This window comes from Manis javanica, chromosome 4 (assembly GCF_040802235.1).
Source record: "Manis javanica isolate MJ-LG chromosome 4, MJ_LKY, whole genome shotgun sequence".
Classification (NCBI taxonomy): Eukaryota; Metazoa; Chordata; class Mammalia; order Pholidota; family Manidae; genus Manis; species Manis javanica.
Window position 1 is genome coordinate 86280020 of NC_133159.1, and position 15566 is coordinate 86295585.

At 43.5% G+C, this 15566-nt stretch overlaps 1 protein-coding gene across 1 annotated transcript; it reads left to right on the forward strand.

The window, feature by feature from the left end:
- Positions 1 to 6864: 6864 nt before the first annotated feature.
- GPR88 (G protein-coupled receptor 88) lies at positions 6865 to 12261 on the forward strand. The gene is made up of 2 exons (XM_037018718.2): positions 6865 to 8713; positions 9122 to 12261. Exon 2 carries the CDS (start codon positions 9191 to 9193, stop codon positions 10343 to 10345), a length of 1155 nt encoding a protein of 384 aa, XP_036874613.1. The 5' UTR covers positions 6865 to 8713; positions 9122 to 9190; the 3' UTR covers positions 10346 to 12261.
- Positions 12262 to 15566: the final 3305 nt, after the last annotated feature.

Consider the following 15566-nt stretch of genomic DNA (forward strand, 5'->3'; position numbering starts at 1 on the left):
AGCAAAGATACAGGATACAAAATCAATACATAGAAATCTCTTGCATTCCTATATACTGATGATGAACTGGCAGAAAGAGAAGTCAGGCAAACAATTCCATTTACAATTACATCAACAAGAATAAAATACCTAGGAATAAACCTAACCAAGGAAGTGAAAACCCTATACCCTCAAAACTACAAGACACTCATGAGCGAAATTAAAGAACACCAGCAGATGGGAATACATCCCATGCTCATGGATAGGAAGAATTAATATTATCAAAATGGCCATCCTGCCTAAAGCAATCTACAAATTCAATGCAATCCCTGTCAAAATACCAACAACATTCTTCAACACACCAGAACAAATAGTTCTAAAATTCATATGGAACCACAAAAGACCCCGAATAGCCAAGCAATACTGATAAGGAAGAATAAAGCTGAGGGGATTATGCTCATTGACTTCAAGCTCTACTACAAAGCCACAGTCATCAAGACAATTTTTTTACTGGCACAATAACAGTCTCATATATCAATGGAACAGGATAGAGGCCCAGATATAAACCCACACATATATGGCCAATTAATTTATGATAAAGGAGCCATGGATATACACTGGGGAAACAACAGCCTCTTCAACAACTTGTGTTGGCAGAACTGGACAGCTACATGTAAGAGAATGAAACTGGATCATTGTCTAACCCCATACACAAAAGTAAATTCAAAATGGATCAAAGACCTGAACGTAAGTCATGAAACCATAAAACTCTTAGTAGAAAACAGGTAAAAATCTCTTGAATATAAACATGAGCAACTTTTTCTGAATACATCTCCTCAGGCAAGTGAACAAAAGCAAAAATGAACAAATGGGGCTACATCAAACTAAAAAGCTTCTGTACAGTGAAGGACACCATCAGTAGAATAAAAAGGCATCCTACAGTATGGGAGAATATATTTGTAAATGACATCAAAATATATAAAGAATTCACATACCTCAACACCCACCTAGATTTTTCTTAAGATGTTTCATTTGTGATCTTGTCAATCCTGCTTAACTGTAATTTAAAATGATAATAATTATGGCCAAGTACCTAAAAGTATATGATATTTTCCCCCATCAGTGATAATGTGAGAACACACACACACACACATTTTTAAAGTAATTGATTTCATCACTTAAATTACCTAAAATAATTCCTAAGTGCTTGAAAACACGAAACTGGATGGTATCCATCTAGTTCCTATCTCTATAGGACAGAAATATTTTTTTAGCACATTAAAATAAATAAACTATATTAAACTTCTTACTGGAAAAAAAGCCACTTCTGGACACAGACCAAGCCAAAGCAATTTTAGTTCAAATTGGTTTTCTTGGAAAAGCTGAAAATGTGGTTCAGAAAAGAAGTGCTTTGGCAACTTTACAAATCAACGCTCAAAAACTAACCAGATCAGCTTATATACCTCTGCTTCAGTGATTCTCAATTATTAGTTAGAAAAGAATCCCCTAGGGAGCTTGTTAAAATACAGATTCCTTGCCCCAGACTGTAGCTCTGATGCAGACCCAGGTGATTTTGGTATAGTACATTGGAAGATCACAGTTCAATTAACTCTGAAAAGACAGGTGTAGAGATTTATAAATTGATAGGACTAGACTGAGGAATTATGTTTGTGGTTATTAGTTATTTTGTTAAGTATAAACTGAGTTTATGTCCTAGCCCACTTTGGTGGTGCCACCTGTCCTAGTATCTTGGGACAACCTCAGTCAAGGCATGGATCCAACTGTGCATGTGATTTTGGTTAAGTAGTTTGCTATGTTTGGGGTTCAATTTTCTCCAAAATGAAGAAATTGAACGACATCAATGATTCTTGACTTTTGAGAGTACAGAGAAACTAATAGAAGTTATTTAATCTTCAGAAAAAGGCACAAATACATACAGACACTTTTGCCCACACATTTAGGGAAGGTCACAGCTGCCTTAAAATGCCTATAGGGACTCTGTGACAGGGACTCAGAGCTGGAAAGTTGGTTTATGTGTACTTCTGTTTCATTAGCACCCCCTACCTTTCATTGAGGGGTCATGTCTCTATGCCCTCCACTCCCCGCCCATGTGGGGAATCAGCACTGTTGCTAATATGTGCAGCATGCTATACACTGGCCACTTCGTGAAGCAGTTTGCTTATTAATCATTATAAGACCCCCACTCAGAGGTAGGTGATATTATGTTCATTTCACAAATGAGGAAACTGAGGTTTGTAAGGGTGAAATAACTTTCCAGAGACTATAAACAGGCCCTGGATTTGACCCTGAGCTCTTAACCCCTCTGCCAGGGTTTCTCAGTCTCAGCACTGTTGACATTTGGGCTGGACAATTCTTTGTTGGGAGCTCTGTCCTGCGTATTTGTGAGATATTTAGTGGCACTGCTGGGCTCTAGGCACTAGATGCTAGTAACACTCCCCCACCTGGAGCCCTGATTACCAAAAATGCCTCCAGATATTGCCAAACGTCTCCTGCCAAAAACCATCCCCAGCGGAGAGGCACGCTCTGTGGTGCACTCCCTCAGTACCGTAGTGAGCCGCTGCTGCTGGGCAAGGCCGGCTGCTCTGCCAAGTCTGAAAGGGCACGAGGGAACTTGAGGACCGTCACCACAAGGCCTCACATCCCCTAGGTAAAGGGATTCAGAGGGAACAAACTATAGGCCATTTCTAGCTTCCTAACTATAAATTCATAACCTCTAAAAACTCCACATTGGGCTTTCTTGGAAATGCTCATGTGCAGTTGAATGACTCCTACATTTGGCTATAAAACGACATAAAGCTGTTGTTTCTTTGAAAAACCTCTTCTACAGTCCAAACAGGCCGGTACCAAAATGATTTGCAGTTGAAATCGCTCCAAGAGGCCAAGATCTGAGGGAACACAGCTGGGATTTGAAGTGGGATTTTAGACAGTTCCAGTGCTGTGTTCAGTGAGGTTGATCTGTGGCATAGCTAAGAGCAGCCAGGGAAGGCAACAGAAAATGAGCATTTTTCACTGTTGCCACTTACCCTTGGGTTTCCCGAAGTATATGAGACAGTTGCTAGATCATGTTTTGGTGGACTGGGTACTAGGAAATGGAGGACTAGGAAAGTACACATTGGGTTCTGTCAGGGTGGGTGTGGGGTTGTATGAGTGGGGGTTGTTATCAGAAGCTCTGTTTAAAAATATTTTGGTGGTATAAAGCATGAGGATGTGGTTATAGGAAGCTTTTAAAGTATTATATAAAAATTAATATTAACAAATGCTTTGCTGCACACTTTGATACTGGTGGTATCTCTTGAGAAGATAATTGAGATCGAAACCTTGATCCCACATGTCAAAGGTTCCCTAGGCACCTGTTCAGTCAGCATATGGGTAAGTATTTACAGTGTGTCAGGCACTCTGATCAGAAGGAGAGCTTTGCCCTGAACTAGCTCACCATTTGGAGTGGGAATAACCAATACCTGGGAAGCCTGGCTGTGGCAGTAATATGCTTAGGTGCTTGGGGGGCACACAGTCTGGACAGCTCATCGTGGGGCTCAAGAAAGACTCCTTGCAGGAGAGGAAGTCTGAGCCCAGACCTGGAAGATGAGTAGGACTTAGCTAGGCAGAAGTGGGGGCAGATTGTGGAGAAGCAGTCAGGGGAACAGCATGCCTTGAACAAATGCAGATACCCGATGCAAGGGAGAGGAGATACTGGGGCTCCCTCAAGGATGCAAGTCCACAGTCTGGCTAGAGCAGCATTGGAGGAATGAGAGATGGGGTGGAGAGGTGAGGATGTAAGAGGTCACACGAGGACAAACGCAGGACTGTTCTGAGACTTGTGCACACCTCAACACATCTGAACACCCCATCACACATCATATCAAACATATGAAATTGTATCCCCATCCTACTTTATTTATACATAACAATGAGTTGAATTGTAGTTAGCTAGTTAATACATATGACATATTCCAAATTTTTCTTTTTTGTATTTCAGAGCCAGTAATTCTTTTTTTCAGATATCAAACATTTTCAAAGGGTCTGGAAAAGCTGACATGCTCTCGGCACCATGCTTATAGGACCCAAGAAAAAACATGTTTTAAGTTCACAGGTTTTAACCTGCACAAACCTAGTAACTCCTCCCCCCCCCCCCCCCCCCCCCCCACTGCCCAGTCCTTGCTCCTTCCCTTCCTGAGTTTCGGCAGAGCATGTGAGCACTCAGCTAGACAGGCCCCAGCTTCTCTTGCACTATGGGACAGCCATGTGACTAGGGTTTGGCCATTTGGGGAATATGCAGAAGTGACACGGGAAGTTTTCAGTTCACCTCCTTAAAAAGGAAACCAACCACCCCTTTCTTCTCTCCCCATGTCTGCCCACTGGAATGTGGATGTGGTCTTGGTAACACAATGTTAGCCACATAGATGAGGATCATATCCCAGGGAGGTGGTTCTTGAACTTCAGCAGGCATCAGAGTCACCTGGAGGGCTTATTAAAACACAGAAGACTGAGCCCCATCACCAGAAATTCTGATCAGTGAGTCTGAATCATTTCTGACAAGTTGCCATGTGCTGCTGATGCAGCTGGTCATGGTCTATACTGAATACTATTGACCTAAGGGATGGTGGAGCACAAAGAAGATGCTTCAGTTTCTGGATTACCTTACAGAGTGGGTCTGCCTTCCACCTGGATGGCTCATTCACCTGAGAGAGAAATAAATTATTTATTTTCAAGCTTTTATAGTTTTTGGTGTCGTTTTTACATCAATTTTAATTACAGGAGATAATCCATGTTAAGGAATTAAACTCTACCAAGGGGGGAAGTATAGTGTAGTGGTTGAATGTGGGGTAATGGGTTTAAATCCTAGTTATGCCACTTCCTAGCAGTATGATCTTGGGCAAGTTATTTAACTTCTTTAGGACACAGTTTCCTTATCTTTTAAGTGGATTCAAGGCAACAAGATCTCCTAGAGTTCACTTACTAGACCATGTTTATTACCAGGACCCCAGAATTACCTGCCCAGTGGCCATAAACATGCTTCCACGATCTGCATGGACCTCTTCTCTGGCTTTGTCCTTCTAATGGCTGACTCTGCCTTCCAGCCTGTGTGACAGGAGTACAAATGGGACCTGATGCACTGGCTGAAGGGTCCTATATTAAACATGAGTCTCCTCTGGCATGTGATGACAGAGCAGGGCGGTGGGGGTGGGGGATAGAAAATGTTGGACTGTGGGCTAGAGGCAAGCTGAGTTGTCACATTCCAAGAGCATGGACCAGCCTATGAATCTGAGAATTCTAAACTTGAGCCCAGATTTTCAGTTGTCGTGGAAGTCTATTAGTCAGTCAACTTAGGGGAGTAGAATCATATTTTATTTAATAGTTCAATAGCTTGGTTTATGATTTAAAAATATTTAGCCATATGGTATGTGGACTCCTGCCCTAGCTGGCAAATTTAGAGGTACACCTGGTTACCTGGTAGGCTTAGACTGAGGATTAAATAAAACAATAGAAGAAAAATACTCAAAACAATGCTTGGTGCATGCACATGGTATAGATTCAATAACATTGGCAGTGATGATGCTTATGATTCTCCCGAGAGCAGTAGGGAACTAGTGCTTATGATTCTCCCAAGAGCAATAGTGGCATTTTCTTTGTATATTTTCCAATAAATATTGATTAAGTTTCTACTATGTGTTTATCATTGTTCTGGGAGCTGCCAATAATAGTAGTAATAAAAGCAAAGTTTCTATTGCCAATGTACGTTGGTATGGAGGGTGGAAAACAGATAAAAATAAGAGTATTTAACATATTAAGTGATGTCTTGGGCTGGAGAGAGATAAGATTGTAAGTAGATTTCAGTTAGGAGCTTGTTGGGATCATTTACAGAGGATATGATGGTTGTCTGATTTCAGGTAGTGGCAGAGTGAATAAAAGTCAGTGAACAAATTTAAAAGACATTAACATAGTAGAAGGATGATGCTTGGTGATTGATGGATGTAAGGAATAAGAGAGAAAAGGGACACTCAAGGGTGAATTAAGACTTTGATTTAGGCATTGAGCTACTGGTATCCTGGGCACTGAGATTCAGAACCTAGGAGAAGGAGGTACTGGTTTGGACAGAAGATGAGGGGCTCCGTTTTGGATGTTCGGACTTTGAGATACTTATAGAATACCTAAGTGGAGATGTCTGGTAGGCAATTTGATGTATGGGTGGACCTTTGACCAACTGTCTCAGAGGTGAGAACCAGAAGCAGCGTGGGGTGGGCATTTAATGGGAGGAAAGGAAGTAGAAGCAGAAAACAAACACTTCCACCATTAAGGGAGTTAGCTTGTGTAGTCAGCTTGGGAAGAAGATGGAATGCTGGGCAAGGCTTTATTAGGCTGTGGTTACACTGGCATTTTTGTAAGACCAAAGAAAGGAACTAGGGGTGAGTAGAGAGATGGGAGGTGTATCAAAAGAGGTGGTTGATGGAGCAAGTTCCTGGAGGTATGAGGAAAGAAATGCTAATGAAAATCCCTGTCTCACCATGGAAAAAACCAATGAAATCATTTATACAGCCATCCATTCACTGATTCAATAAGTATTTATTGAGTACTTCTATGTGGCAGGCACTGCCCTGGTGCTGGGAATAAGACAGAAAAAAAAAAGTCTCACTCTACATATTATGTAAGTTCAGTAGCTGAAAACGGAAACCAAAACCAAATGTAAACAAAATGTAGCCCCTTGCCAGGTCAGGGCTGGAGAAGGCATGGTCTTGGCAGAAGCGTGTGTGACTTGCATGGCACTGGGGTCTCTCAGCAGGCACCTTGCTATTTCCCACAGGCAATAGGTAAGGCAGCATCTGGGACCAAGGATAAGGAATTTGAATATTCCCCTGATTTGAAAGGAAATTTTTATTTCATGACAAGTTTTAACTACAAAATAATTAGCAAAATCTCTCTGTAGGCTGGCTGTGTTTGGTGTGTTCAAAGCCTCAATAAAGAGAAATAGCAATAGGCAAATGGCCATGTCAAGTTCTCCTTAACCTCCATAAACTTGATATCTGAACATTCAATCCTCCAAAGAACAAAGCTCTGGAGCTTATCTTAAATCCCCCAACTCACATAGTTCCATCTGGATGCTGGCCTAAATGAACTAAATCCAGCAAGTCATGCTTAGCCCTCTTCCCATTTGAGCTCTTAACAATCATTCACTCACACTATTCTTTGAAAGAGGGAGAGGAAGGCAGAGCAGTCAGGATTTGCACTTCACCCTGAAATGTTACCCTTAGGGACAGACCAGAAAGGACTCCTGCCTTATGGTCCAGGACTAACGTACACATTATATAGAATAGGTATATTTCAAATGTCAGAACTGGGGAAGAGAAATATTAAATTTATGCATGGGGATTCACAGAAAGTTTGAACAGAAAGGACTGTGGAAGTCACTGAGTGAAAACTTTTTTGACAAGATTGAAATGATCCATCACAAAGCCAGCTGGTGGATGCTCAGCTTAGAACTTGGGTGTTCTGAAACCCCACCTAGCATTTTGTTTTTTTCCATTATGCCATGTGACTGCATTCCATAGTGAGTTAAGTTTTCAAAAAAGCGATTTTCCCAATGAAAAATGATTTACTGTGGGGATGACTTTTATGGAAAATTTCCCATGTGGAATGGTTATATGAATACTTTCATCAAAGAAAATTCCAACATTAAACTGCACATCTCCACCTAAAGTCAACTGCAAAATAAAAGTTCTTAAGTAAAGAGCCATCTTTATCATTTACACTGGGAGTTTCTAGGTTCCTTGCTCTCCACTGCCCCCGCACCCTGCAAACCCACTTTTAACCTGAACACTTCATTTCTATTCTCTTAACAATTTCATTACTGAAACCCAAGCCAAATTCTGTAAAGGAGTTTGGTGATGGGAAAAACATTGAAATTATGATTTAAATTAAGACTTGGGGATTTTCTGTGGATAATTACCCATGCTCCACCATACCAAATTAAAAATGAATTTCAAATTAGAATATAAAATAATTTTCTCTAAAGATGTGAGATGGAATCCATCCTGGGCATTGGGACTATATTTATCCTTCAGAGAAATCTTGCCCCCAGAAGGCATTAGACTGGGATGAAATACATTGGAGGCATATTAAATTTTATTTGAACATTGATTGGAGGGGAAAAAAAGAAGAAAGGAAAAGTGAAATAGGATGAAAAATAAGGTGACTAAAAGAGAGAAAAGACAGAGAAGCTTGGTAATTACAGAACTTTTTAAGCAAGATATTTTTTTTTCCTTTCACAAGTTAGAAGCTATTGAATAATTCATGCCAAGTGTGGAAAGGCTGCCTTTTCCCTGGGTGATGTATAACTAAGCAGGAGTGAGCTTCAAATGGGATCATCGCATCAGCCACCACTCTTTCTTCTGAGCATAGGGTGCTCTCCTGAGCTCGGCTTCTGCTTTTGCAACCAAGCACATCGCTGCTGCCTGCCCGCCCGCCTGCCCACCTGTCTGAGCTTGCAGCCCACCACTTTCCCCAGCCCCGCTGCCGGCTGAGAAGTCTCCCTGAAGCTGCTGGTTTCTGCCTAGGACCGTGTGTGGGGATGCTGCTTGGGAGAAGCAGGCACTTTGCTCCTGGCACTGATCCTAGCTGAGTTTCTCCTGTTGATTTCGGGACCAACAGATGCTGCTGCTGAGGAGGTACTTCTTGACATCTCTCCCTCTGCTACCGCCAGCTAAGGACCAGCCCAAAAGTAAGATACCCTCAATCTCTTCCCCCTGGCATTTTCCCCAGCTAGGATACCTTTGCTATTTCTGCTTTCTTCTGGAAACTAGGGGCTCCATCTGGCAGAATTCCCAGTTTTGTGTGTGTGTGTGTGTGTGTGTGCGCGCGCGCTTGCACGTGTGTGCGCTTGCACATGTGTTTAGGAGGAAGAAGAGATTGTTCTTGGCATTGCACTGTCCTAGGGCTTCCCAGGTGCCTGCTGAATGCAAAGAGGTCTTTCTCCTGGCACTGGAGACATTTCCGAGGCAGGCACCTGTCATCTGCCACCCCCGTTCTCCTGGAGCTCCCTGTCCTCCCCTCCCCCAGCCCATTATTCTGCTTTAGCCTTTTGTGTCGCTGGCAGCGGGCTGAGGGGATGTCTTTGCCCTCTTGGCAGGCGGGTGGCAGGATGGGCCGCGCTGCGAGAAGCCAACGCTAGAGAGCGAGGTGTGAAGAGTTGGCCAGAATGACCAACTCCTCCTCTACGTCCACCTCCTCCACCACCGGGGGATCCTTGCTGCTGCTCTGCGAGGAAGAAGAGTCGTGGGCGGGCCGGCGCATCCCCGTGTCCCTCCTGTATTCGGGCCTGGCCATCGGGGGCACTCTGGCCAACGGCATGGTCATCTATCTCGTGTCGTCCTTCCGAAAGCTGCAGACTACCAGCAACGCCTTCATTGTGAACGGCTGTGCAGCCGACCTCAGCGTCTGCGCTCTCTGGATGCCGCAGGAGGCGGTGCTCGGGCTCCTGCCCACCAGCTCCGCGGAGCCCCCGGGGGACTGGGACGCCGCCGGGAACAGCTACCGCCTGCTGCGGGGCGGGATGCTAGGCCTTGGGCTCACCGTGTCCCTCTTATCCCACTGCCTAGTGGCTCTGAACCGCTACCTGCTCATCACCAGGGCGCCCGCCACCTACCAGGCGCTGTACCAGCGGCGCCACACAGCCGGCATGTTAGCGCTGTCCTGGGCGCTCGCCCTGGGGCTCGTGCTGCTGCTCCCGCCCTGGGCGCCGCGCCCGGGGGCCGCGCCGCCGCGCGTCCACTACCCGGCGCTGCTGGCCGCGGCGGCGCTGCTGGTGCAGACGGCGCTGCTGCTGCACTGCTACCTGGGCATCGTGCGCCGCGTGCGCGTCAGCGTCAAGCGGGTCAGCGTCCTCAACTTCCACTTGCTGCACCAGCTGCCCGGCTGCGCCGCAGCCGCCGCCGCCTTCCCGAGCGCCCCGCACGCCCCGGGCCCCGCGGGGGCCGCGCACCCCGCGCAGGCCCAGCCCCTGCCGCCTGCACTCCACCCGCGGCGGGCGCAGCGGCGTCTCAGCGGCCTGTCGGTGCTGCTGCTCTGCTGCGTCTTCCTGCTGGCTACGCAGCCCCTGGTGTGGGTGAGCCTGGCCAGCGGCTTCTCGCTGCCGGTGCCCTGGGGCGTGCAGGCGGCCAGCTGGCTCCTGTGCTGCGCCCTGTCCGCGCTCAACCCGCTGCTCTACACGTGGAGGAATGAGGAGTTCCGCCGCTCCGTGCGCTCCGTCCTGCCCGGCGTCGGCGACGCGGCGGCCGCAGCCGCTGCCGCTACGGCCGTGCCCGCCATGTCCCAGGCGCAGCTGGGCACCCGCGCCGCGGGCCAGCACTGGTGACCCCCGGCCAGGGCCCGAGGCAAGCGGAGGTGCCGGGCATTCAGCGTCCTTGGGCACCATCGCTTCCTGTCCGTGTAAAGTGTCCCCTGCCTGAACGAAGACTCCTGCAGAGGCGGAGCCCAATTAAACCCGTGCCAAGGTTTCGCCTTTAGCACCTGAACCAAGGTTTCTTCCTTAATGGGGAACCTGAAATCATTTTGGACGGTTACCTGATTTTAACTCATTGTTTCTGAGTTTTAGAGAAATCCTTGAGTCCAAACTTTGGACACTTCAAGACCTTGCACACTGACGTTTTAAAAGAACCTGTTAATTTATTTCAACCCTTTTTGAAAAAGCTTTGATAACGTATTACCATTCCCACTTTCTTTGTCTTATATATGAAGCTCCTTGAATGTGCATATTGATGAAGGAAATAATATTTAAGATGTATTTTAGAGAGTTACTCATCTTTGATGCTGTTTCTCTTATAATTTAGCTTTTCTATATTAACCCAATGAATGAAGCCACAGATGTGCACAACATTGAGTTGCCATTAAGACCTCAAACTCTTTATTCTTAAAAGAGTTTTTATAAAGTAATATCATTCCTGAATGAGATAGAATCTTAGCCAGTGAGGGGGAAAACACCTTAGATTTACTATTTTACACTGCTTTTTGCACTTCTAAGACTGAAAATTGGCATTGAATGTTAAAGTGAAGAATTTGCATTGTGCTGATCGAATGTCTGGGTCAGCAATGGAATTTTGAAAACAAATAAGGGGATTTATCTATTTTAGGTACCAGTTTCACTTTCTTATAGCATGCACACTTGTTGCCCTCTTTTTGTAATCAATTTATTTGCCTTATGAGTGTAATTGCAGCTTTGAACATTCTATACTATAATGGTTGCTAAGGAGAATAAGACCTGTTTTCTCTTTAACATTTAAAATATCTCAATGCACATAATATAATTAAACACTAATAATACCATGACTACATAGCTAATATTAGTTGCTATTGCATGCTCCTAGATGCTAGAACGTATTGGGCATGTGGTATACTAAAGCAATACCCATTAGGCAAAGGCATTTTACTTCTTTCAGACACGGAAGAAGGGGCCTTCAATTTTTTGAAAAGAGACACAGAGATACATACCTCTGGCTACCTAGACTTCATCTTGTCTTGACCCAGTTTATGAGAAAACTCCCACTTGGGACTTTATCTTGCAAATGGAACCACAGTCAAGATGGATCAATAATATGGTTTGGCTCTGCAAAGCAATTGTGTTCCTTTAGGGTTTAAACAAGCCACATATTAGAGAGCAACACTGTTTTTTTTTATGTAGTTCATATGTATTACCATGACACTTAACATTAATATTGCGTCTGTTGAAGGAAGTATAATCAACTTAGTTATATATAACAAATAGTTCAAATGGGAATTATTCTAAAATTCGGGGCTGTATGATTTGAGGCTTGTAATTTTTATCTTTGATTTATTGATCTAGAAATATATGGAACAGAAAATTGTGTGGAATCACTTTATAAAATTAAAGTGGGAAGAAAGTTATTTTAAATAATCATGTCTCAGCATTCTGACTGCTAACTACATCAATGATGGGGCCAAACAGACTAAATTAACTGTGTAATTCATGAACAAAAATAGCTTGGTTTGTTGCATTCCTGGACATTACAAGCCAGGATAGTGGGAACACTTGTGCATTTGAATAAAATTACGGGAGTTGTAGGAAACTTTGACATATTTATAGTAAAACCAAACCAAACCAACATGTCCATCACCAATAATAGATCAGCAGTCATTTTATTAATCTATTCCCCTTTGTGCATGTACCATATCTCTTACTAAAGTTTCATCAGTTCCCATTTTCCTTGATTCAAATATTTAATTAAAGTTCAGACAACAAGTCTTCTGAGTTTTTTCTTCTGTCTCTGGTCTTTTATATCTCCTTGAGAACATTATAACAGATGACACTATATTCCATACCACTAGTGATGAAAGTAACTTCTTTGTTCTGGCTTTATTTAACTTTATTTTTAGTTTCTAAAGTTATTTCTAACATTTAGAATGAAATAGGGTCTGTAGGCCAGCACTAAATATATAGGTAGAATTTCCTTTCTGTAAGCCTAATTGATTTGGGGAATAGGCTGCAACAAAAACAGAGAACAGAAGATCTTCCTTTTGGGGGAACGCTGGGGGGGCACCCCTATAAAACAGGTCTTTTTAAAATTAGGCCTTTACCCATATTTCTCACTGTGGATGTTGCAAAAGACTTCTGATGTTCCTATGAACATTCGCTATGCATATAAACTTAGCTAACACTAAGAAATGGCTAACAATGAGAACCATCTTATGCTGGCTCCGTGCCATGTGGGAGACCTACTTTAGGTAATATTTACTGGTAATTAACTCCACAGGACTGATTCACTTTTAATTTCGAAGTAGCAATGATGTGTCTAAAAATGCTTCACTAGGACAATAGCTGGGAGTGTTGGAGTTACTGCTTTTATAAATTAAGTTAATGGAGATTGTGTTCCTATTTAAATGAAACCATATATTATCCACTCAGGAATAAAAAATCCTAACTGCAGTTGTGGGCTGCCCTACTTTGCCATTTCTATAGTTTTTCTTTAGGTATGTACCTGTTAAAATATCTAGCAACTCTTTCCTTTGCACTTTAATGGCAGAATTCTAGGATGTAATAGCTATTACTCCTAGCACTTTCCTCCTTCCAAAATGAAGCATGTGCATAAACAATAATTCTGTTTTGTACAGAGGCAACTGCGGGTGGTTTTTGTTTTAAACACTAAGAGCTTTAACTCTCTGATAAAGCCCTTGAAAAGGTCTGCTCATTGAGCGAATGTTGGTCCACTTTGGCTCCATGGTTCAGTGATTTCTGTTACTCTGATGACAACTGTATTGGCCATTCTTTGTTTCATATGTAACCTTTATTCTGTTCTCCCAGCAACTCAGACAATGCTCATCTAGCTCTTTGGCAGTCTTAGGAGCTGGCTTGACAAAGGGTATCAGTGGCACACATTTAAATTCAAGAGCATGGAGAAAAATTATAGATGCCCCTTTCAGAGGTCTGCCCTTAAAATTTGTGGGTTGTGGGGCAAGAAGGGAGCTCCAGATGGGAGCTCTTGGTCTGCAGGAGCCAGTCAGGGAAACCCTTTCTGCCTCTACTCTTCCTTCCACACATATGTGAGTGGGACTCTGCCCCAAGCTCTGTCCCACCCACCTCTCATCCAGCCACCTTGACCACCTCTAAGATCTAGTGGTGCACAGACACCTGGTAGAGCATATCCTGGAAGTGTCCCTGAGACATTTAGGCAGGGATTTCCTGGGTTCCAGGTACCAGGGATCATTGAGGGAGGCACAGGCCCCTACTGGGCATGTTTCCTCAGGACCCCTTTCGCTGTGGGAAGGCAAGTGGCCACATGCAGGTGGGAGCAGACCCTGTAAGCATGAGCAGGGACCTCCGTATCTTGAGTTTAAGAGTACTACTGCCTTCACTTAGGTCCTCAGTATGCTTTCCTGGCTCCTCCCACCTGCAGGGACTCCTTAGATAGATGCCACACTTAAGGTTTCTGCAAGTACTCACACTCTGCCCAATGCAGGTGATGGTGAGGAGGGAGTTGGGAGGATGGAGGTGAAGCAAGGAAGGTAGATGTTGAAAGTAGTTGAAGGGGAATGGTGGGCACAGGGGATGTATTGCACTGTCCTCTTTACTTGTGCATATCTGAAAAGTTTCATAATGGAAAGTTGAAGCCAAAGCCAGAAAAGAAGAAAGAAGAAGGGAAGGAAGAAAGAAAAAAGGAGGCAAGAAAGTAAAGAAAGAAAAGTAACTTATGTGCCTAAGGTCATGGGCAATTAAAAGGAGGAGCTGAGATTCAAACCTTGTCTGACTCCAAGTGTGAGGTGGTAACTATTTTACTGGTAGGATAAAACAGGAATTTTGTAGTTAGGTGTGGAATTCCCTCCATGAAGTGGCCATTCTCTAATTTCCAGGGTCTCTCTCTCCCCTACTTGCATCCTTCACTGTAGCTAACTGGTCTACAAACTGCCTTTTAAACATGGCCTGCGTTCTGTGTCTGAGCTTTGTTTATTCAAGGACCTTCCTGGAGTGTCCTGGAAACTTGTCACTTACCCAACCCCCATCCCTCCTTACAGGAAGGCTCACTTAGCTTCTGCATCCTCGTGAAAGCCCCCCACTTCCACCTGTCAGTTCCCCTGCCATGAGCTCTGCCTCCCCAGAACTCCTGAACTACTTTGTTCTTAGCACAGATTCCCTTGTATTGTCTCTGTTTTAACATGCGTGTCAAATTCAAAACTTGATAAGAAAGGTTTTTCGGCTTATTTTTCATTCCTTTGATATTTTTTAAGAGTGAATACTGTCTTTTATCTTTCAGTAGCCAGTGACCCGAAATACACTAGGTAATTAATATATAATTAGTTTATGATTAATTAATATATAATTAGTTTATAGTTGAAGATAGTGATTTTGGAAGAAAAGAGATTTGGTCATTTCCCTTGCATGTATATTTTTCACTTTAATGAAACAGACCCCAAAATAAATCCTATCTCCCAGCTCATACCTTGCCAAAGGATATCCCAGAGCAGGAATGGATGGGGTTATATGTAAATGTGTAAGTCACATGCTCCCAGTGCTGTTGTTTGGGGGAGATTTATACTCCCGTTATCTAAGATCTGGTCACACTGACAAAAGGAAAAATAAGTTACTGTCCTAATTACTACTTACATTCAGGGTCTAATTACTGAACACATGTTCAGTAATTACATGTACAATTATTTCTTGGGACCTTATATGGAAAAGCTGTGTATTTTTGATTTCTAAAAGCCTCAGACACCCCTAATCAATGACCGTGCTGTTTTGCTAGAACCCTGAGAGGATAATCTGTGGGGATGTCTGTATCTCTCCCTGTCAGCTCACTGGATGACAGACCTGGAGACCATCCAGTCCAGCTCCCTGCTATTTTTATTAGACAGAAAGTGCTTTAATTTTTAATCTTTCCCAGTATAAATCAGGTCCATTTCCCATTTTTCTATTCTCAGGTAGTAGAAAAGTATGTAGTATCCTTTGTATAATCATACTGTAACAGATAACTCTGCTTTTAGCTGAATGAAAATTTGATGAAATGTCGACATGGTTGAATGCCCCTATTAAAATTTGCCCTTATGAAAGTTTTAATCTTGAAAAATAA

What these genes read in the sequence shown, in the direction of transcription:
- GPR88 (XM_037018718.2), top strand. Translation starts at nt 9,191, where the DNA reads ATGACCAACTCCTCCTCTACGTCCACCTCCTCCACCACCGGGGGATCC.